The sequence below is a fragment of the Centrocercus urophasianus genome, unplaced genomic scaffold, assembly GCF_019232065.1.
Source record: "Centrocercus urophasianus isolate 14NV4802_14NV808 unplaced genomic scaffold, USGS_Curo_1.0 seq_14, whole genome shotgun sequence".
Classification (NCBI taxonomy): domain Eukaryota; kingdom Metazoa; phylum Chordata; class Aves; order Galliformes; family Phasianidae; genus Centrocercus; species Centrocercus urophasianus.
The window spans coordinates 28,111,967-28,135,226 of record NW_024884586.1 but is presented as its reverse complement, the minus strand read 5'-3'; the positions used below and the strand labels follow the sequence as shown (position 1 = coordinate 28,135,226).

The window sequence follows — 23,260 nt, the reverse complement described above, 5'->3', positions numbered from 1 at the left end:
TTCCACAGGAAAAAAGCCATTATCAGTTCATATAGTAAATTCCCCTGCAAGAAAATGGCACCAGATCAATTTAATATAGAGTATTCCCCAAGTCTGTAATTAGGAGAAAACAAAGAAATGCAAAGAATTTTAATAGCAGAAGTTTTCATAGAACTGTGCATCGCTCCAAGAAATGAAAATAACATATATATATTCCAAATAACAGAACTGCATCTTGAACATCATTTGGGAAATTTTGTAAACAGTCACAGTATTTCCAAAAGCCAGAATACCTTTTTCTGTATTAAGGTCACAAGTAATGAGTAAATGAGTTTACCTACTCTTTCTTTAGACTGAAAACAAACAAACAAACAAACAAACAAACAAACAACTACCTGACAAATAATAATGCAAGAAATTGCTGCTATTTGACATTATTCTTTTTATTTGCTGTGTTAATGTGAAAGCAGAAAACAATCTTTTGGATAGCGTGCTACTTTGTTACAAATAACTCACCCCTAATTCTGTTCCCCTATCTACTTTGTAAGACTGCTAGATCTCTTTTAATGTCAGTTTTCAACAAATGCAAGATAGTTTTTGGCTTTCAAATTGTACCCTGAAAAGTTGCCATGACAGCATAGAAGATTCTTTACAACTCTGCTGTTCCTTTCTTACCGAAGTCTCTTAGCACCTGTCCAGACATGCACTAAGCAATGCGATTAGCTCCTATCATATCATTCATTCTTCTGCTCATCATCCCCCAGTGTGAGTGGAGTGTTCAGCATTTTGTTATGGTAGCATCTTAGTTTTTCTGCTGTTATTTTAAAGCATGTTACTCTGTCCTCAGGTTAGACAGGCAGAGATAAAAAAATCCTGTTCCAAGGTGGCATGAGATGCGACATCCTTCATCTCCCGTGGGAGATCATTCTACAGTCCTCACAACTCAGCCCTCCATTATTCTAGACCCACTCAGCTGCCCATTTCTAAGATTCTCCAGAGAAAAAAACAACATATAAACATGAAGTATTAGCTCATACTTCAGGTTCCTGGGAGTCCTTGATAAGCTCTCACTCTCACAGTGGTAGTAAGTACAACAGTTAATGCCATCCCTGCTTGTAGCAGAACACTCCCTGTATAACAAGTACTGAGCTTAGAATGGAACAATAAACTCAATTCAGAACAAATTCAGTGCCTCTGGCACCATGCATCAGGTTGTAAGACAGATGATTTTAGGCACAAAAAGGATTTTTGCTTTAATTCAGCAAATCTTCTGAGATCACATGCAACTGTATTTGTAAAAAAACGTACTTTTTGACTCAGAAAACATACCATATATACCAGCCAGGATTTGCTCCTGAATCAGTCACCCAACCCTAATTCTAACTGAATACCTCTGAATAGTTTTACACTAATAACAGCTCTGTAGAGACCCTTGAAATTATAATATATTAAACACCCATTCGCCTATCAGAAGAACATGCAATTTTATGTTCATTACTTCTTGGTTCCTGAATATAGAATTTGGATGGTTGCACCTCAATTAAAAGTTGAATCAAAGTTAATACAATTTAAATAAAAGCTTCAATAAAAAGTTAAAGTTCTGTTCTTAATAGCATTAATACCCTCTAATGACCGCTACGGTCATTACCACTAGATAACTGACCTTCTTGAACCTCTCCTAGCATAGAAACCTTTCTTCCAATACAGTCAATTATTTAGAAGTAATGAGCACTCTGTAAGAGATTACTGTTTAACCAAGTACCTTGACACACTGCTTTTTCCTTGTTATCTCTATTCTTCAACAAATGGTAAATTTTTTTCTATTATTGTCTGTAATTCAGCTCTGATGACAAAAGGCTGCAGTCTTGTTCTGAAGTTTACCATGTAATTGGAAAAACCCCAGATGTCATTAAAATCTTGAGAATTATGGTGTTTGCTTGAGAGCAGCAAATGTGGTCCTGTAAGACACAGCAGTTCTGAGGGCAAGTTTGAGATACCTCTGGAAAATGAGGTAGGAAAGATGAATATTTGAAGGATGAAAGGACACAGAAAAAGAATAAAAAAGACAAAGGTTTGGAAGTATAAAAGATGTGAAAAGAAGTGAATGGAGGAATAAATAAATAAAAAAGGAAGAGAAGGGGAAGTAGGGGAGATAAAATCAATTATATTTAGGTAGACAGAACTAATTTTCTAATCTTGACATAGTCCTGTAAGCATTAGATATAAATTGATCTTTGTTACTCTGGAAGTGTGAGAATTACTGTCTGAGCGACAACGTGAGTCTAGAAGACAAAATTCCTAATAATTGTAAGTGGGAAAAACCTCTTCATCCCTGACTCAGCTTCTTTGTCTGAAAAATGTAAAAATTCCTTTTATCAAAAGGCATTCTGGAACTAAAGTATGACGTGTTTCAAAATTACCAAGTATTAGTAAGTACTAATTCTATCAACTATGTCCTCATACCTTTCCTAAAGATGTTGGGCAAACCATTTTGATTTCAAATTTTTAATAATGTTTTTTTAATTCATGAAGCACCTTCCGATTCAAATGTTCAGGTTTAAGTATCTTAAGCATGTTTCACACAAATTCAGTCAGATACAACAGTTCTTCCCTAAAGAAAAAAAAAAGAAAAAAAAAAAAAGCCAAACAACTCTTGCCTAATCACATTAAGAGAGAAAGCATATTATAATCAGTTTAGCTTAAACGTTCTCTTCACTTTTTCTTCTACACACAAAGGGAGCTACAATCAGACTGGAACAAAACTTGAAGAATCTAGAAGAAACACCAATATTCTATACTTATTTATAAGGCAAAAGCACAATATTTGAAAATTACCTGACACTCAGATATTATGTGCTCTGTGAGAGAGTATTACAGCATCATTTACAATAAAAAAGGGGTCCATATAATGCTTCAGTACTGTATATGGAAAATAATGCACTACAAGTCATTTACTCATTTAAAAACAGTAGAAACATATTGGCCATATTCCTATCTTCTCTTTCTTTTAAAATACTGCCTTGAAAATCGAAATGGGAAAAGTGATACATTTTGCTATTGTCAACACTGCTGTTATTTAGATGACAACAAAGAAGATATTTGCCCAAATGATTTTTCTACACTCTCATGCCACTGCATAAAAAATCAGCTTTTCTTTCAATATTATCTCTCTCACATTGGTTGAGGTTTCTTTTGTAAAGGGGCCATGTTGCTGAGTAAGGGGACAGCAGAGCACAAAAGGCAGGGGACCTTCAGATCAAACTGCTTACATCTCTGATGCCAGACTTTATTTTTTATTTTTTAACAAGACTATAGGAAAGTATAAAGCTGTGTTCAGTTCTGGAAAACACTACAGGTAGAACTGCTTTATACAGAACTCTGTCAAGTAAACACTTTACTACACTGGAAGAAAATGGAGCAAGAAGGTATTTTTTTATTATTTGTATAAAATATATTGTTCTTTCAGGCTCTACTGAAATAGTTTCTATTTAATTGCAGAGAAATCCTAAGAAGGTTACAGCAGTGAAACATTAAAATTCTAAGGGCAACTAATAACATTAAAACTTTATAGCCCCAGATAGAATAATTTAGACAAAAACAACATGAACATATGTTTTGTGTAATAATAACAAACATTTATAGCTGTCAAGAGAGAAAAACACAGGTTTATGCACACCTTAATGGCGTGCATGGGTGAGCATGAGTATATTTAAAACATAATATATTACAAAATTGACAGCAGGCATGACTCTTCTGGGTACTATGTTAAATCAATGAATAAATTACCAAAAGTGTGCTGTGGCTGTTTGGATGTGTAATTGAGCTTAACGTATGTAGTGTTATTTCAAAAGAAACTGTTCAAGGAGTTTCTAGACTAATCCACTATGCATCTTTACTAAGCTGTTTACAAATAACAATAAATGAAACTGTCTCACAGTAGGAAAGAAGTTTAGTTATACACATTACGTAAATCGAAGAAAAGTTAATTTTAATGTTCTTCAAGAATTACAAGCAAACTTACAATAATATAGCTAGGATTTACTGAATAGAAATCAACATTTTTCATTTTCAGCTTTAGAATTATTTAAATTAGCTTATATTCTGTAGACAAAAGTTTTTTTTTAGCAATATGTATCAGGATTAGCTCCAAAGAGATAAATACAGTTGCTTCATAAAATATCTACCTTTAAGAATCAAGTCCCAAATGAATTGACTAGGAAAAATATAAACCTAAATACATTCTATTTATTTTCTTAATACAGGGCTTGTCCAACAGATAAACAATATATTTTAAAAGCATTTTATTAGAGTAGAAACCTATGGAAGTAACTTTTAAACCTGATTGTTTTTGACTGGTTAATAACAAAAATAAATAGTGTTGCAAACTAACACATTCATTGTGAAATGAAGAAGAAAATGCCTGGACACATAGTGCCACTTCTTGTTTTGGGCCTATTTCATCTTACTAAATCCAGAGTTTATAAAATAGTAAACTTCCTTGCATTCCCCTTTATATATTTCATTCTAATACTAGTTGGTTATTACACAATGCTCTCAACTCTTGTACCTCAAATGTGAGGAGCATATCCTCTACAGGTTAATTCTTACCACTGCAGTCTCCAGGTAAATTTGCTGACTTCAGTCACCTTTCTTGCCTCTCTTCACTGAATTTAAGTATCAGATCTCAAATGTAAGCAACCATAAATGCACCATTCCAGACTTCTGATGTGTATTATAGATTTAAGACAGCATTTCAGAATATGGTACAAAACTCTTAAGCACTTAATCCTCTGTATTTTTCTCTCTGCTTCCTCCCCATTTTTCTGCATCTCATAAGGGATATGACCTGTCAGCATCAACCATACTTGTGATCTTCTTAGGCCTCATAAACTGAAGAATTAATTTTGCCTTCAGTTCCAAACATACAGCCTTTTTCTATAACATGACTGTAAAGAAGAAAAAGAGGATAAAGAAAGAAGAGTACATGCCCAGATGAGCTATTCTTTCACTCAGGCCCGATGATGGTTCATAAAGCATGATACAGGGCGATTATAAAAGAATATGGTATACCACCTGCCTCCTGGTCAGAAATCCCTTGTTGCATTTAAAGCCGTCACAGGTTAACTGTTATTAATGTTTACAACTTCCCATGGGATAAGGCTAAGTACACTACTACTGCATTTGTTTTTCCACAGTTTCTTCCAGGAGTTTAAGGAACAGCTCAAACTTCCTAATGTGATGCTGTCCCTAGTGCATATTCCACATTTTTTTACACTATCCTGGGTAGTTTAATAGTTTAATAATGAGTGAAGCTCAACTGAAGATAGTATAGGGATAGAATAGGAAATCCTATCAAAATACTTAAGTACTTAATATAATAATATAAAGGCTTATCACAAGATACTAAAGCTGACATACAAACTTGCATATGCTTTTACTAAATGCTCTACTGAAACAGTTGTTTTGCCATATTGTAGACACATATAAAGAAATGGGATCACACAACACATATTCTGCTGTTTTCTAATAGTACAGCTTAAAAAACAGCAAGATCTATAACACTGCTCTGAATCAAAAGCTTAAGTGTAGCCAAGTGTACTGTGCTACAAGACATTTAAGAACAAGTCTTATTTAAAATGCAGGATGTCCAAGTATATTTTTCCTTTAAAAACAGTTTTACCTTAATTCCCTTTTGTGACCACCCCAGTGAAGAATAGCTGTTTTATGTATACAGCTGAGACTAGAACTGAAAGATTTTGCAGATTAAATCACTGGTAGAAGATGTTCTGAATAACAAAACAGGGAGCTGAACTGAAAGGAAAAAAAAGAAAAAAAAAAGGAAAAGCCACCCAACCACACTGAATACGAATGTAATTAAAATATTTTTAAAAGATTAAAAACATGCAGAAGATAAAATTTACCTTTATCTATCAGTATCTTTATTCACATCAATGTTCCTTTTGTTCTCTATTACACATTTAATCACTCTTAGACATCAACCATAACAGCAAAAACTCAAATATTGAACTGATAATTAAACAGAGTAATATTTATAAGATGTTAGTTTATTTTGTAGATATGAACACTCAATTTAATGCACAAATACAATGAAAGTAAAATTTCTTTTGAAAGATCAGAGGAGTGCCATGCCAGTCACTCTTCAATTGCATAAAGAAGTAATTTTTGTTTTCAGAGCAGTAATATAATTTTAATAAAATGACAAAGAGAGAATGCTTTTAACTGAATCTTTCATAATTACAATTGGCAATAGCACTCATATTAACTTGCCATTTATGTATAAAGTACAGGGTTTCTAGGAGGCTGTATTAAAAATGGAAAACTAGCTTCATAGGCATAATTTTTTAGAAGATAAAATATTGTGCAACAATTGGGCACCAAAAAGCGAAAGCACTGCAGTATAGGAAGGAAGATGAGTTTACCTCACTCAAGCCTGCACTGCCAGAGTCAAACAGGCAAAACAGTCTTATAGAGAAAGTGAAGGAATCCTGTAAGCTCATCCTGTGGCTCTTTAAGCCATGTTATCTGCACACAGTCTGAAATATTTATCATCGTGGTGACTGGTAAGCAGCATATGGATAGAACACACATTCAAACTTTACTTGAGCATTACAGAACCATTATGGTCTGCAAAACAGCTATGATAGCAACCAAAAGCTGTCTTCACTCCTGCCTGCACTTCCCACCTGGGTCTGCCCAGGAAGAAGTGAGACAATAAAGTGTCCCCATACACATCTGTGCGCTTTGCTCGTGATCCTTGGGAAATCCTGAACTGCTTTGAAGAGTAACAGATGACGCAGAGTGCAAGGGAGCGGGAATAAGAACTGAGGAATGAAAGCGGAAAAGATCCCAAATATCAAATAATTTGTTTCATTAGTGATTACAATCTCTTACTATTCCTGCTATTTATTACTATTTAAAACCAAAAAGTTGTTCAGCATTTTCAGTCAGTGAGGCTTCATTCCTTTTATTTGCTTATTTATGATTTTTCTTCTAGTGTGTTCCATCATTTTCTGAATTAAGACTCGATGAACAGGTCGAGTAAAAAGACTTTGTTTCTCCTTGGATGATATGAACTTGGCTTTGAATGGGCAGATTCTAAGCACAGACAGAGTGTAGGAGAAGCTATCCTGCCTTATGGGTGAAGGAGACACTAAACTTGTGTTTTACAGTGGGAGATGACTAGTCTTCAGTAATATTAACCTGTGCATTTGTGCATGTGTGTCTTCAAAAACTCATTAACTGTAGCGTTCTCTAAAAATCTGAGAAGCATAGTAGGCAGATATGAATAAGTATTCCAACAATATTCACAACTGAAAATATTTCCTATTAAGAATTACAGAACAAAATGCGTAAGTACAGTTGTAGAGAAAATATGAAGAACAGATACAGGCAAAAACATAAAAGAAATGTTACTGTAGTTAATACTTAGAATCATAGAATCACAAGGTTGGAAAGGACCTACAAGATCATCTAGTCCAACTGTCCTCCCACTATCATTGCTACCACAAGCTACTAAACCATATGTCCATACTAAACCATAGACCGTAGCTCCTCATCCAGACACCTCTTAAACACTGCCAGAGACAGCATCCACACAGTCTCCTTGGGCCATTCCAGCACCTGACCACTCTGAGAGAAAAAGTTTTTCTTTATGTCTCATCAAAAACCTCCTCTGGCACAACTCACGGCCATTTCTTTGGATCTTGTTTGTAGCCTGGGAGAAGAGCCCAAATCCCTCCTCACCACAACCTCCCTTCAGGAAGCTGTAGAGTGCAAGGACATCTCCCCTGAGCCTCCTCTTCTCCAGCCTCAACAATCCCAGCTCCTTCGGCCACTCCTTATAAGATTTATGCTCCAGACCCCTTACCAGTTTTGTTGCCCTTCTCTGGACATGTTCCAGGGACTCAGTGTCTTTCTTGTAGTGAGGGGCCCAAAACTGAACACAATACTTGACGTGTGGCCTCACCAGAGCTGAGTACAAGGGCATGATTACCCTGCTCCCTGCTCCTGCTGGTCACACTATTTCTAATGCAGGCCAGGATGGCATTGGCCCTTAGTTTAATTGATTTAAGATAGATGTGCTTATATGCACACATACATTCATGTTTCTACATTTTCAATCATAGGTCAAACCCAATTGGGAATTCTGGCTAAATACAACTTGTCAGAGTTCGTCCACATGTGAAGTTACAATAGCCTAATATACTTTCAGAGTTTCAGATAATAGTGTTCAAAGATTCAAATAGCATTATGATAAAATTTGCCCCCTGGGCATATGTCAGTTTAAATATCTGTTCTCATCAAGTTCTCAGTCTGCACTTGTTCTCAGTGGAGTGATTTAGATTTAAAACACCTTTCAAACTGAACTTGATGTATGCTTTGATAGGAAATAGACTTCCTATTCTAAAAGTGAAAATGTGTATTATCTTTGCTACTAAATGTTCCAGCATAACTGTTTTAATTAAAAGTGATGTCTGCTGAAGAGTCTAGGGTTGACAAAATGTAATTCAATCTACAACATCTAGAATCACCAATCTGTAAAAAATACAGAAGCATAAGACCACAGAGATGTAGCAGTTCTTGTTCACATTTTCAGTTACTACACAGCATTCAGTATTTCTGCAATAAATATTAGAATGTATTGGATTAAAAACGTGCACATATTTTATAAGAGGATTGAATACTGTACCTAATTGTGGATGCAATTTGGCTTCTTACATTTTATACTTGGTATGCAGCTTAATAAACATGAGAGGTAACTTTTAGATTAAACAGAAAAATATGAAGAGCTCTGGAACAGTTTTAGAAATCTGGCTTGCTAAAGCTCATTAAAATTATGCCATATACCAGGAAGTAGTATCATACAGAAGACTATCTTTGAGCTAAAATGGGAGCCAACTTTGCTTAACTTCAGACTTCAGGGAAACAGTTCACGAAAAACTAACAAAATATTCATTTAACTAGTGGTATAGAGAAGCTTTAATGGCTTTTTTTAAAAAAACTTTGTTTAATGACCCTAAAACTCAAATTCTACAAGCTTGGAAACTTATAATTTTCACCCGAAAATTACCTACCCAATTGAAGAATTTTATCCAAGCAAGAACTTGCTCTATTGTATAATTTCTGTACAGTAAGATATATACAAAATACAAGAGAGAAGAACCTTAGCATTTTTATGATGAACAGAAGGTTTTGACAAATATTATTCTATGTGTAATGTCTGTACAGAGATTACATGACTACTTTGGTTTTGCATGGGTTTTTGAGAGCTTCTGCTTATCTGAAGAAAATTTCCCTTCAAAGTATGATAAAGAGAGCTTTCTTGGTAAGGCACAGGCTTTGCCAATAAATAACTCTGTTCCAGAAATTCAGCAGTGAAAAGTAGTTACTATTTAACTGTACCCAATGCTCTGCAGTTGTTCTGAACAGAAAAGACAAATACATTCAGCTGATACTGCAAAGAATTTAGATGGCAGATGGTAACTACTGAGTTAGAAGAAGGCATGGATAAAGATGTTTGGAATTTTGGTTTAGTATCTGATCTGCAAGGTGTTGCATTAATGGCAAAGAACTTTCTCATGTCTAGATGGGAAAGTGGCTCATTATGGACACATAAGAGAAAATGCCTTCTACTAAAGCACCAGCACCAACTCTCCTTATACATTCATATTCCAAGAAAAAACTTTATTAAGCCATGAGATAAACACAGACCAGGTTGGTATGTGTATCACCAGATGAAAGTCCCTTTCAATATATGTTCAATGTCAGAGATGTAAGTCTGATTTTCATTTCATTACCTTTCAAACTGTTACTGATTAAGTGATGGCTAGTTACTTGTCATTTTACTACACAACATGAGATACAGGATTTAATGCATGCATCTGATTCTCAATTTGTGAACATGGAAGAGAGGAAGAGAGACTGCAAGAGAAATAAATTCAGTTTTGAGTGGAGAGTTTTAGAAGTCCCCTGTGACTTAAGAAACTCCATCAATCTAAGAAAAATGATCCCTCTAACATATGCTATTCCTGCCCTTTTGCCAGGAGCAACTAAATAAAAGAGAATGTGCTATCTAACAATTTCTAAGCACAGCCATACTATCTGCAATACTCCAACACAGAGTACACCAAAAACTCAGTTTTCAAAGTGGTTATGTAAGTAAAAACACTAGATACTGAATTCTTGCTTTCTGCTGACAATCCTTCCTTATTTTTAAGTAGAAAACAATAAAAAACATACCAGCATGTTGGCTTTAATACAATGCCTGCTCTGAAAATAATACCTTCTGTTTTATTACATTGGCCCAAGACTTCAGAGGTTGACAATGGAAGTATGGCAATAGAGGCAGAATCTCCCTACCAATATTCCATTACATTTTGTTGCTGTGAGACAGATGGCAACAGAGTGGCAGTCTGAAAAAATAGTATCTGACATGGATATACATATGAAGCAAAGGTGTGGAACTGAATTCCTCCATGCTGAAAAAATGTGTGGAGAACAACCAATGGATGTGAACACAGTGAGATGGTGACAGCAGCGTGAAAGACAAGCCATGTTCCAGATGCCTTTGTGCAGCTACCATAGCATGAAATGAATAACACCTCAATCCACTCAGCCACATGAATCAGCAGATTATGACCAGGGAACTCTGCACAGAGCTGAATATTGGCTTCAGTGTGTTGGAAACAACGGTGGCAACACTGGAATGTTGCAGTTTGCACAAGGTGGATCCCACAAATGCTCAAACAAGAACAGAAAGAACACTGTAGGTAAGTTTCCAAGGACCTGCTGGACCACTACAAGGCTAAAGGTGACAGTTTTCTGGATTATCTTTACCTGTCACATGGTGTCACCACCATGAGCTAGAGTCAAAACAGCAGTCCGTGGAGTAGTGACAAATGAATTCCACACCAAAAAAAAAATTCAAGATGCAGCTGTCAGTAGGTAAAGTGATGCATACTGCCTTTTGGGATAGGAAAGGGGCTTTCATTCTGGATTTTCCAGACAAACCATCACCTCTGAGCACTACTTTGCTATCTATACTGACTAAGCTGAAAGATTGAACTTCCAGATTCAGGCAGGAGAAGAAGACAAGTTTTTCTTGCAAAATGATAATACCGGGCCCAATACCAGTTTGAAGACTGTGGTGGACATTGTCAAGTATGGCTGGACTGTCCTACCATACCCATTGGATTTGGGATCTTCTAAATTCCATCTGTCCAGACCAACGAAGGATGGACTGAGGAGGTATTTTCCTAACTACACCATCATATTAGCTGTGAAACAGTAGGTCACCTCAGTTGATGGAAATTTTTATGAGTGGCATGTGGGCTCTTGTTCACTTCTGGTTAAAATGAACAGCTAATGTTGAAAAACAATGGCTATGTTGAAAAACAATGTTTTGTAGCTGAGTATTTGCTCTATCAAACAGTGTTATTTTTCTCTTTGTTGTGGTATGTATTTCCATGGAAATAATAGTAGGCATTACTTTCAGAGGAACCTACCACAACATGCTGAAGTCTGCTGATTTAGAAATTTAGAACTGATTAAAGACACTGAGAAAAAGAAAAAAATGTAATGACAAATACAGTATTTCTCTGCAGTAATCACAGAGATTCCGAAACACTTCACTTGTATATTCTTTTTATAACAAAGAACAAGTTACAATTCTCTAGTAATAAAGAAAGGACTATTACCATCTTAGAATGCCTTAGATTGGAACAGAATTAAAGGTCATCTAATTCCAATCCTTCTGCTCTGGGTAGTGTTGCCAATTACTAGATCAGGCTATCCAGGGCCCCATCCAACCTGGAATTAAATTCCCTCATGGATAGAGCATCCACAACTTCTCTGAGGTGGTGTCCCCCAGGGGTCCATCTTGGGATTGCTACACTTCAAAATTTTTATTATATATGATACAGACAGTGGGATCAAGCGTACCGTCAGCAAGTTTGCTGATGACACCAAGCTGAGTGGTGCAATTTACACAATAGAAGGAAGGGATGCTATGCAGAGGGATTAACCTAATGAAGTTCAACAAGGCCACATGCAAATTGCTGCACTTGGGTCAGGCAAATCCCAAATATGCATATAGACTAACTGAATGAAGAACTTACTGAGAGCAGCCCTGTCAAAAAAGGCTTGGGAGTCCTGGTGGACAAAAAGTTGGATAAGAGCTAGCAGTGTGTGCCTGCAGCCCAGAAATCCAACTGTATCCTGGGCTGCATCAAAAGAGGGGTGGCCAGCAGAGACAGAAAGGTGATTGTCCTCATTCATCTACTCCACCTTTGTGAGGCATCATCTGCAGTACTGTGTCCAGGCCTGAAGCCCCCAGCATAAGAAGAATGCAGAACTGTTGGTAATAGTTCAGAGGAGGGTCACAAAGATGATCAGAGGGCTACAGCACCTTTCCTTTTGAAGAAAGATTGAGCATTTCCTCTGTTCTCCATTTTGCAATTTAGTCTCATATTGTAATACCGAGCAAGATGTAATTGTTCCTCACTACAGTGTTTATTCCACCCACTAGGTCTGAGACCAGTGTCACTATAAAACTGTCAAGGACAGTTCCCAGAATCATAAACTGTGGTTAGATATTAAATAGCTTCAACGAGTTTTCATTTCTTTTTATGCAAATCACTTTTCTTTATATGGAAGACTTTGTTCAGAATGGCTGGAAACTTCAAGATTACGTATAACTGAGTGGGAGATGATGCTGGAAACATGGGATATTTAATTACATATGAAGGGGAAATTACGCTGGTTTTCTTTTTCCATTTAGACAGAGGTTTGTTTAACCATTTCAAACACTTGAGCAGAAGATCTATCTACTAATTCTACGATTTTAGGTTTACCTCCTATAAAGTTTTTACCTCTTCTAATGTTCCTTGAATGCTCACTGCTTCTATCATTAACCTACTGACGGTCATAGTCATTATAGAGATAAGAATCTTCCCAGGAGTGTTTTTTACTCGTGACAAGTCAAATTTCAATATTCTAAGCACTAGGCAGTTTCATAGTTATTCCTCTGAAGCTAGAAAAGAGAAGTACAATTTTTTTTTTCAATAATACAGTAATTATTCTAGAAAGCAATATGTCCAGAAGTATAGACTACATTCATACTTCTAGTGTAGATTATTTTCTTTCAACCTACTAGCTGTTAAGTTCTAATGTTATGCCCTGAAATGTTTTATTGCAGAATAAAATTGTACAGCCCAAAAATTACAGACATGAGCTAACTGTCCAAAAACATTCTGAAAATAGAACTTATAATGGGCACTAAGAGTACTATTTCATACAATCTTGAACGAAGTTAAATGTTCATTATGGACAAATGCTGTTGAGATGTCTATACTTTTCATGTACATTAATTGCAATTTACAAGCTCTTTAGTAGGCAATGAACTTTTCCACTAAACCAGGAGTTAAATAGGCCAGCATCATATTAGGGCAGTAACACTCACTGGTTCAAGGTAATAAAGTACACTGAGTTATTTTTCAATACCACTGTTTATTGAGAGCAATACTGTTCCCATAGGCCTTTCTTGATGGAGAGGTACTGGCCACATTATTAAAATGTCAGTTATAAAACAAGAAGTCTGAGACCCCATGAGAAGATGGAAAAAAGCAGATATGCACATGTATACAATTTAAATTTACAATATACAAATGTATACAATACCTCATTTCCAGGTATTTTGGAATATTACTATCAGAAAAAATCCCTTATTGCTGAATAAGTGTCCTTCTAAAAGGATGACATATATATCATATGACATGTTGCTAGTAACGTTAGATCAAGCATTTTGTTGAAATGCATAGTGGCAATTCTGAGATTTATTTTTAAAGGTATTTCTCAATGGAGTAGAAAACTCAAAATTTACATAATCCAATTTGAGATGAATACAGCAGTAATTTTTTCTATTTATAAACACAACAAAGTAGTAGCTTTGGTAAATATGTAAGAGGAGATCTTACTGCATTTCTAAGAACTAATACAAAGAATGCAGTATATTAGAAGAGTTTAGTTATCAGAAATATTTAAAAACCTGCAAGTCTTCTACAGCAATCACTACACTGAATTTGAAAGTACAAGCTGGTAGGAAAAATACATACAATAAAATAAATAATCTCATAAGCAAAATCTGAATTCTTCAATACAAATGTTGGTGATGTATTTCTAGTGTGCAGAATCTCTCTCTCTCCTTTCAACTCTATTCCTTGCAGAAAAGATGCCATAGAGCTATAAAAACACATTTAAAAACTCCTAAGGGAAGGCTTCCTAGGGTCTTTGAAATTCCTCCTTTTCCTATTTCTTCACAGATTTCTAACGCCAACACTGTTTCTGTAGTTTCTCAAACAAGTCAGAAAAGAAAAATACCCTCTAGATATAATCTTTAGATTTTCTATTATACTTCTCAGACTGCTTTTGGCTTTTGAAATAAATGCAAACCAAAATCTACAGTTCTAATATCAACTGTATTTTAATTTTAGTTAATCTTTCAGCATGAATAAGTGGATGGTATTTGACAGCACTGCTACCCATACCTACAAGATGCATACAATATGATTTAATTAATGAAATAACCTAAAAATTCTTTTCAGTTGATCATTTCTGTCACTTGCAGTTTTATTTATACAGCTGTATTCACAAAAGTATTGCTTCAGGTTCCTATCTATATGATAAAAAGAGTTAGGCAAGGAGTTGCTACCTACCCACATAAGAAAATGCTGAAACAAAAACTATACATTTTTCCCTCTTTAATCAAGTATTTGAATGTAATCATTCTATGTTCAGATTTCCATAATTTTCACCGCAAAATCAAGCTGGATTATAGGACAATTTTTATGTAATGATTTTGATTGAGCAGTTAGGTGTTTGGCCATGGAAAAGTGAAGCTGTTCTGAGGAACAGGGATATATTTCTGTGGGGTAAAGACAGCTTTGGGCTAGGTTGTTTACCTAACTGTGAAAACCAAGAATTGTTCCACCTCCTCCTAATTCCTAAACTAAAAACCTATGAGATACTGGATAATTTTGAACCACGTAAGTGACTAGGCATATTAGTTCAAACAGAATTTCCTGCCTATAGTTTTTTCCTGTATTATGATAAGAAAATATCATAACATTCAATGACATTCTAGCCAAAAACTATTACACAAACTGATCTCTAGAAAGCTGTGAATACCAATACAAAGAATTGTCTAGTATCAGAATCAAATCTACTCAGCACAAGCACTTTTTATTTCTAGAAACAAGAATCTTGATTTCTGCCTGCAGCGTGCCAAAACGTTAGAGTTACTAGGCTCCCCGCTGTATTATTCATTGCTTGGGATGCAATGGAAAAAACAACACCTTCCATTGCAACCTCTCAACCATTTTTTCTACTGATATTAATGCAAGGGCAGGGACCCTACGCCATAAGTTTGTGTTTTGTGCAGTGTCCTTACACTGCTTGTGCTAATTTGAATTAGTATGCTTTGTATTCAAAGTGCTCTTAGAAGTTTCAAGTTCAGCAGCTGGTAAGTACTATAGCTCTCTTTGATAATTAATATCCACAAAATGGTTATAGGTGTCAATACTTTATTCTTAAAGTACTTGTTGTATTCAGCACCTGCACTATTATGGAAGACTTAGAGGAAAAAGATTTGTGAAAAGGCATATGACCTTCTTCCCACTACAATGGCCATCCCCTAATTAAGCAATGCATCTGATAGTCATTAACAGGAATGAGATAATGAATCACTTTCTCTCTTCTTTGTTAATTTGCTGTAACCAAGCGGCTAATGGATGTCAGAGCTGAGTGATTGCACTGATTATAGTGATTTATAGTTGCAACAAAACAATTTAAAACCATTCTGATTATTCATGTTAAAGATGCTTTATGTTTTGTTTACTAAATGTTTTATGTTCCCCCCTCGTGCCCCTTTGCACACAATGAGAAAGGTCTTCCAGGAAAACTTGAAAGTTCGAAGATTTTTTATTGTTTCAGAGTAAGGCATTTCATTTTGTTTATAGAAAAAAAAAGTTTACCCAGTAGAAATGAAAAGCCTTAGGGTGGAAAGAAAACTTCAGTGGTGCCTAGTTCAAAAGAAGACGGAAATAAGAGGAAATAAGGCAAACTTCAAGCCACTTACCTTAGGGCTCCCAGTCCCCTCCTCATTCTCTGCAGACACATCAGTAGCCAGTATCTCTGCTTTGATGATATCCAGAGCCCTAAGAATCCAGCTGTGTTGCCGTTTGATTTGCCTCTGTAGCTCTTTCCATTGACTTGCAATCATCTGCAGCATGTCCTTCAGTCCTTCTCCAAAATGAAGGGGAAAATAAAGTAAGTTGTAAGCTTAACTGCATCTTTAAATATTATTCCTTAATCAAAGAAGTAGCAGGATACTTAAATAAACAGAACAGGATATTTAGCATATTTTCTCAGAAATGAGTACAACCATTACTATTGTTCACACTGCAAACAATGCTATAGGGTCAAAAAGTTATTTTAGCCATCATTTTAAATTTTTATCATGTTTATGCCAAAGTTTTCAAGAAAAGGAAAATCCCACATAGAATGTGACTGCAATAGGAAAAGCTACAGTAATCCCACCCCCCAATATCCAATCTTTAAACATATCATAATCTACCAAATACATTTCTTCCTACCTTCATCTGTTCATATTTTCAGTAGTTTACATATTACCACTTTCTAAGTATAGCATGACATGCAATACCCTTCTCTGCTATAGCTTCTATAGCTTTTTGGCCTATGCATTTAAGTCAGTGATTTCCTACAGCTTTCACATTAGTGAGATCTGCCTGAAACTCTGAAACAATAGAGGCACAATGTATAATGCAAACAAGAGGATAACCTCTGCCTGGGTGAAAAGCAGGCATTACATAGCAATATATACTGATTAAAACCCTATTATCATACAAGTCATGCAAACATCTAAAAATATAGGGGTTGGTGGGGAAAGAGAAAGGGGTATCAGCATCTCTCTCTCCCTCCCTTCAATTTAGGGCCTCTGCAGAAAAAGACAAGCCTAACTAAAGGAAGAAGGAATTTTTAATTTCAGTCCATTCCTCATAAATATATTGAAATCATGTAAGAATTAGTTTAAGAGACAAAATAAAGATTTACCAATGCAATTACCCATGCAGGGTACGTAAAAATATATATGCATATATTTGAAATCTTAATTCATTATCTTAATGTTACTGCCACTGCTTCTTCATCAAAGAAAGTGTCAGTGTAAAGTTCTCACTGATGTGATTTCAATTGAAACTCAACTGAGCAGCAAGACCAAAATAAAATGAACAGACTATTTGCAGGCAGTATTTCATTTTATAAGTATCACTGCATTGTATGCAGTATATGAAACATTTATAAATCTTGAAGGTCAATCTGATAATGCAAATATTAATAATACATAAGGAAGTGAATATATGCAGTAATTTACAGCAATGCTTCTTCATTCTTTAATAGTCTGGAGATATAAAGACTTGCAATATTTCAGAAGGATTTACCTGATTTGTGAGATACAATAAGCTCAAGAAGTTGACGTCCTTCCTCTACCACTGCTTCTTTTAAAGCACAGTGGCTATCAACATTCAACTTAAAACTCTGGGAGAAAAAAAAAAAAAAAAAGAAAAAAAAGGGAAAAATCTCAGCATCAAACACTGAAGAGGCAGTTCTCATAAAACACATATACAAAACTACTTCTGTTTTTTTATCAAAAACCACATCCCCATTTCCCCAGTAGCCAACTAATCTTCAATACTAAAAGCTGTTGATATTTTGGATCTGGGCTCAAAATGTTTCCATTTGATCAGCAAAGTGCATCTGTGCTGAAACAGTTGACAAATCTAGAAATTCATTAGCTTTTATGAAAAGTCACAACCTGTAGGCTATATCTGCAGTAACAGCATTCTATAAAATACACTAAATTTATGCCATCACATATGAGCTCTGTTTTTTTCAGATTTCTTTGAAATGTTGGTGATAGAACTATTTATGAAACTATTAAAAAAATTACAACATTGAACATATTGGCCTTATGTGCACTCATACAAATCTATTGTTTCAGCATTACTCTCAAATCCATTTTCAAAGAACAAATCAGATTGCTTTAGATCTCTACATTCTTAATTTGTAAAGCAACTATTTTTCATCCTTTTTGCTCTAATATTTTTATTAGTTGTTCAGTTTTGTGTCTTTTTATTGTATTGAAAGCTGTTAATAGAGAGATGAACTGGAAACACGATCTACTCCGTGTTATGACATTTTGTACACCACTGATAATTTAGTTGGAATTATTTGTGAATTAGTTGGCAGAGTTTCTCACTCATACTTGCATGAAAGAAAGAGAAATAAAATACAATAAAGAAAGGAGCTCTTGCTTTATTTAATCATCAATCACACAGCCCTGAACACACACATGCAACCCTTGTTCTCTTTGAAATGCCTACAGAACGAATGAAAACAATATTTGACTCCTCGGAAGAAAAGACTTTTGCTTTCTTTTGGGAATGAATTAACTGGCAGTGATTACAGTAGACTTTGCGAGTGCAGATTTGTAGCTTCTGGATTTCATAACGCTTATTTATATTTCTCCAAATATTACCAAGTATTCTAGTACTGAAGATATTACAAAATACTCAAAAGTCCTCATTTCTTAGGAAAGTGACCATATTTTTTCTTTCTTAACTCCTGTAGTCAGTTTGATTGGCATAACAGAAAATAATTTACCCAGAACTACAACAAAATGATGTTTTTTCACTGTATTTGTCATGGTTGAAAGAGGAACATTGCTCAAGTAAACCCTTAGCAGTCTTTCAAGCAGCAATCTACCTGACAGTTAGTGACAGAATATTTTTGAGAATTTTCCACTCAAATTGAGTAATAAACAAGAATTTTGCTACCTTCAGCATTTTGTCTATTCCAGTTTTCACGTATAAGCATCTGAAAATAATGTTTTGAACCAGCTGTTGAACAACTGGTGAGTCAAGAAGTTAAGAAGGAAAAATTATGTCTGAAATCAGACTGGCCTGTTCTTAAATCTAGGGAGTTTTATGAACCTGAACCTAGAAGTTCTTTTTTCTTCATGAGAGCCTGTCTGAACAAGCACTGACAATATTTAATTTACTGTTTACTTAAAACAGGCTTGTACTGAATAGTTTGTAATCATGCACTTCACAGGAAATGCACTGTGTGTGTGTCTCAAACAGCAAAAGGGAACTTAAAGGACCTGAGAGTAGGTTGTCTAATTTCATATAATTGAAGCTGAGTACTGATGCAGCTGGATGTGGTAGTGTCTCAAGATGATGTGGATGGGTTTGATAGGAAAATTGGAAAAGATGAGGTATTCTTTTTCATGAGGAAAAAAAAAGAGACTTGCTGTCCTATAAAAGATTCATTTAACATAACGCACCAGATACTACAATACAGCTTGATTTTCAGGTGCACCTATTAACCAGTAATAATGTTAACTGAAGAAGTAAAATATGATGAATAAAGAGCCAAACTTTAGGTTCTGACTAACAATATTCTACTTGTACAAAATTCTGATTTTATGGATAGATTATGCATGCCACAAATACTGTGAACATACATAAAATTTAGAAATAAACTCTTAGTATGTACACATCAAAAGGAGTGAACTATTTATTTAGGTATAAATACCAACAGAAGCAAAGGACGTTGTCAGCTCATGTACTGAAGTGTGAGTTTTAGCTTTCAAATTACATGCATATATATATATAAGTTCTCATGAGTGGAAATTTCCTAACAAAAGGAAGAAGTGAACAAAGAACACTGAAAAGAACAGTCCTCAGTGAGTGCATCGGTGCTCATAGTTTCTCATGCTCACCTAACTGAAAATGTGACACATAAGAAAGGCAAATAGATTTGACAATGAAATAAGATTATATATATGTAAATCTATCTATCTATCTATATACAAATCTGCACAGCTAAAAGCAAAAGCAAAAAATTGTAATGTAGAAGGATCTTCAAACAGAGGACCTCTCCCATCCCAGATATTTCCCATTGCCTACTTTTTACATACACGCTGTTAGAGTTACAATTTTCCAAATACCCTACTTTTTACTTAGGGTATTTGGAAAATTGTAACTCTAACAACGTGTGACCTAGGTACTCTGTTCCTCTCCTCTGATCTTCCCTGATAATGAACTGAGCTCTTGCATCTGAGAAGGGGGAAGGAGAAGGAAAGGGAAGTCAATTAATCAAAGCCATTTTTCCAGACACATTTGAAGCTATGGAGTAGTCTAAATATCATACATGAGCACATATACATTATGGAAAATGCATGGGCAATGGCCTCGCAGCTGCTTTTAAAACAACACATTAGTGTCATCCGTAGCAGTAAGGATATATAATGCAGTTTACAAGCTGCAACAAACAAAATTACCTTATGAAGTTCTCTGCATTTATTTCCTACAGTCACCATGCACATACATACAAATATCAACTATTCTTATTCAGCACAAAAGACAGACAAGAATCACATCTTTTTATTAAAGCTATAAACTGTAAATAAAGACTTCAGAAGTGACAACTATTAAGTTCCAGGAGTGTTGTCTTGTAGTGACTACATGGAGGCAAAGGACCTCACCCTTCACAGAATGAAGCTCGGCATTGAGTTTTAGGAAACCTATTGATTCATTGGATAACAGTACCAGGCAGCCAAGAAGGCAAATGGCATCCTGGCTTTTATTAGAAACAGTGTTGTCAGCAAAGGCAAAGAAGGTGATTGTCTCCCTGTATTTAACTCTGGTGAGGCTGCACCTCAAATACTGTGTTCACTTTTGGGCCCCTCACTACAAGAAAGACACATTGAGGCCCTGCAGTGTCCAGAGAAGGGCAATGAAGCTGGTGAGGTGTCTGGAGAACTAGTCATATGAGGAGCAGCTGGGCGAGCTGGGATTATTTAGTCTGGAGAAGAGGAGGAAAAAGGGAGATCTTATAGCTCTTTACTGAGAAGGAGGTTGTGGCAAGGTGGAGGTTGGCCTCTTCTCCCATATAACTAGCAATAGCATTAGAGGACTTCAAGTTGCACCAGGGAATATTCAGGTTGGATGTTAGGAAAAAATTCTTCTCCCGAAGAGTGGTCAGGCACTGGAATGGGCGGCCCAGGCGGTGGTGAAGTCACTGTCCCTGGAGGTGTTCAAGAAATGTTTAGATGTGGTACTAAGGAACATGGTTTAATGAGAAAACATCGGTGGTAGTTAGACAGTTGGACTAGATGATTCAGAGGTCTTTTCCAAACTTGGTGATTCTATGAATGCTCCAGAACCATAATGGGAAAAAAGCAGCATCCCCTGATCTACACTAGTTTCTGAACACCCTCAGACTTCCTTTTGTTTTTGTTTTTCTTTTTTTAAAAAATGAAATTTAACTGTTCTGAAAAAAAAAACCCAATGTACTCCCAGCATATCCTAATCTCTCCTCACATCTTATTGTCTGTAATTTAAATTTTCCAAGAAATTATTTACATTTTTTGAGAAAACAACAACAGTACTAAAACAAGGATTTGTATATTTAAGTAATATTTTGGTTGAGAATCTAGCAATTTTAATTATAAGAGTTAGACATTGTGGCAACAGTCATGAACCAACATGAAACAACAAGTTGACTAATTTTGGAGAACTACTGTACTCACATATATCATCTCTGTAACATTTTTGCAGATACCTGTCACTGTCTATCGAAAAAAGCAGTTCTGGCACATTTTGTTCTACAGACAGTTAAGATACTTCATTAGTACTACCAAACTTCTGACAACATTTGTGCTGTGAGCTGGTAAGTAACCTGTGCTCTATCCAATACATAATCAGTTTGAAGCTACATAAATACAAAGAAAAAATATTTTTCTACTAGCATGTCAAAATGGTGATAGATATAGGATAATTATATATATAATATAGGTGATGGTATCGGGTAATTATAGAAACTTCTCTAGTGATTTTAGCTTTCAATCAGTGATGCATATTCTCCAACTTTCACTTGTCCTGACTTTACTTTTTGTCCCAGCACATTTATAAACAGAGAAACTGGTGGAAGTTTAGTGAAGATCAAGTAAAATATGTTAAAAGGTATAAATGGCAGAAGACTATGAGAAACAAAGAAGACTGACTAAATGACAATTAAGAGAAAGGGATATCACTACTATCTTTTCTATACAAACATAACTTGTGTGGAGCCAGGAGCTGGACTCAATGATCCTCATGGTTTCCTTCTAACTATCAGTGATATTCAGTGAATCTATGATTCTAATCTGAACGCCAAGCAGAAAGACTTGTTAGCACAGTACATTACAAGAGATGGGACTAATGGAATTAAATTAAGAGAGAGAAAATTTAAGATAAATACAAAGGAAATTTCCCTTGAAAGCCAGATCTATTAGATTTTGTAATAATCTCCTAAGGGAAACAGTGAAAACTCTGATCCCTGGAGACCTTTAAATTTTGACTGTAAAAGATGCAGAAGTGAGGACTGCAATGCAGTGAGCTTGTAGTGCAATATCCTAAGTCTTTCATGTGCCACTGAGTTTCTGGCTGGCCAGATTCAAAGGGCAGACTATTCCAAGTAGTCCAGAAATAGCTTTTGTGAAACCACCTCACCTCTTTTCTCTGTCCACAACTTCTATCATTACAGTATTAGGAAATCAATGTTTTACCCCTTTGTTACCTCTTAAATGTGAATAGCACAGTTCTCCCACCCTTAAATAAATATCTAAAGGGAAGATGTCAAAAGCATGGGGCCAGCAACAGAACAAGGGGCAATAGGCACAAACTGGAACACAGGAAGTTCCACATGAACATAAGAAAAAACTTCTTCACTTTGAAGGTGACGGAGCACTGGAACAGGTTGCCAAGAGAGATGGTGGAGTCTCCTTTTCTAGAGATATTCAAGACCCACCTGGACATCTTCCTGTGTGACCAGCTGTAGGAAACCTGCTTTAGAAGGGGATTGGACTAGTTGATCTCCAGAGGCCCCTTCCAATCCCTACAATTCTGTGATTCTGTAAATACCTTAGGATCCCCAATTTCTGTTTCTCATTCCTCCTTGAATTTGTCATCACTTAGGCAATTTACCCAAGTTTTGAACGCATAGCTTTAGATGTCAAAAAAAAAGGATAGTCACCTAAACTCTACAAGCCTTTTTGGCAATTTAGTTCAGAAATCACAGAGAGGCTATTTTAGCAGATATGTCAGTATTTCATATTTTAAACTCATGCTAATTTTTTTGCTGC

At 35.6% G+C, this 23,260-nt stretch overlaps 1 protein-coding gene across 1 annotated transcript in view; it reads right to left on the bottom strand.

Moving 5' to 3' along the window:
- Positions 1-23,260, bottom strand: part of AKAP6 (A-kinase anchoring protein 6) — a 213,849-nt gene that overhangs the window by 125,100 nt on the left and 65,489 nt on the right. Inside the window, exons 5-6 of the mRNA XM_042814990.1 lie at positions 17,514-17,610; positions 16,133-16,296 (exon numbers count right to left, since the gene is read on the bottom strand). Of these exons, the coding sequence (XP_042670924.1) occupies positions 16,133-16,296; positions 17,514-17,610 (261 nt within the window). The remainder of the gene's footprint in view (positions 1-16,132; positions 16,297-17,513; positions 17,611-23,260) is intronic.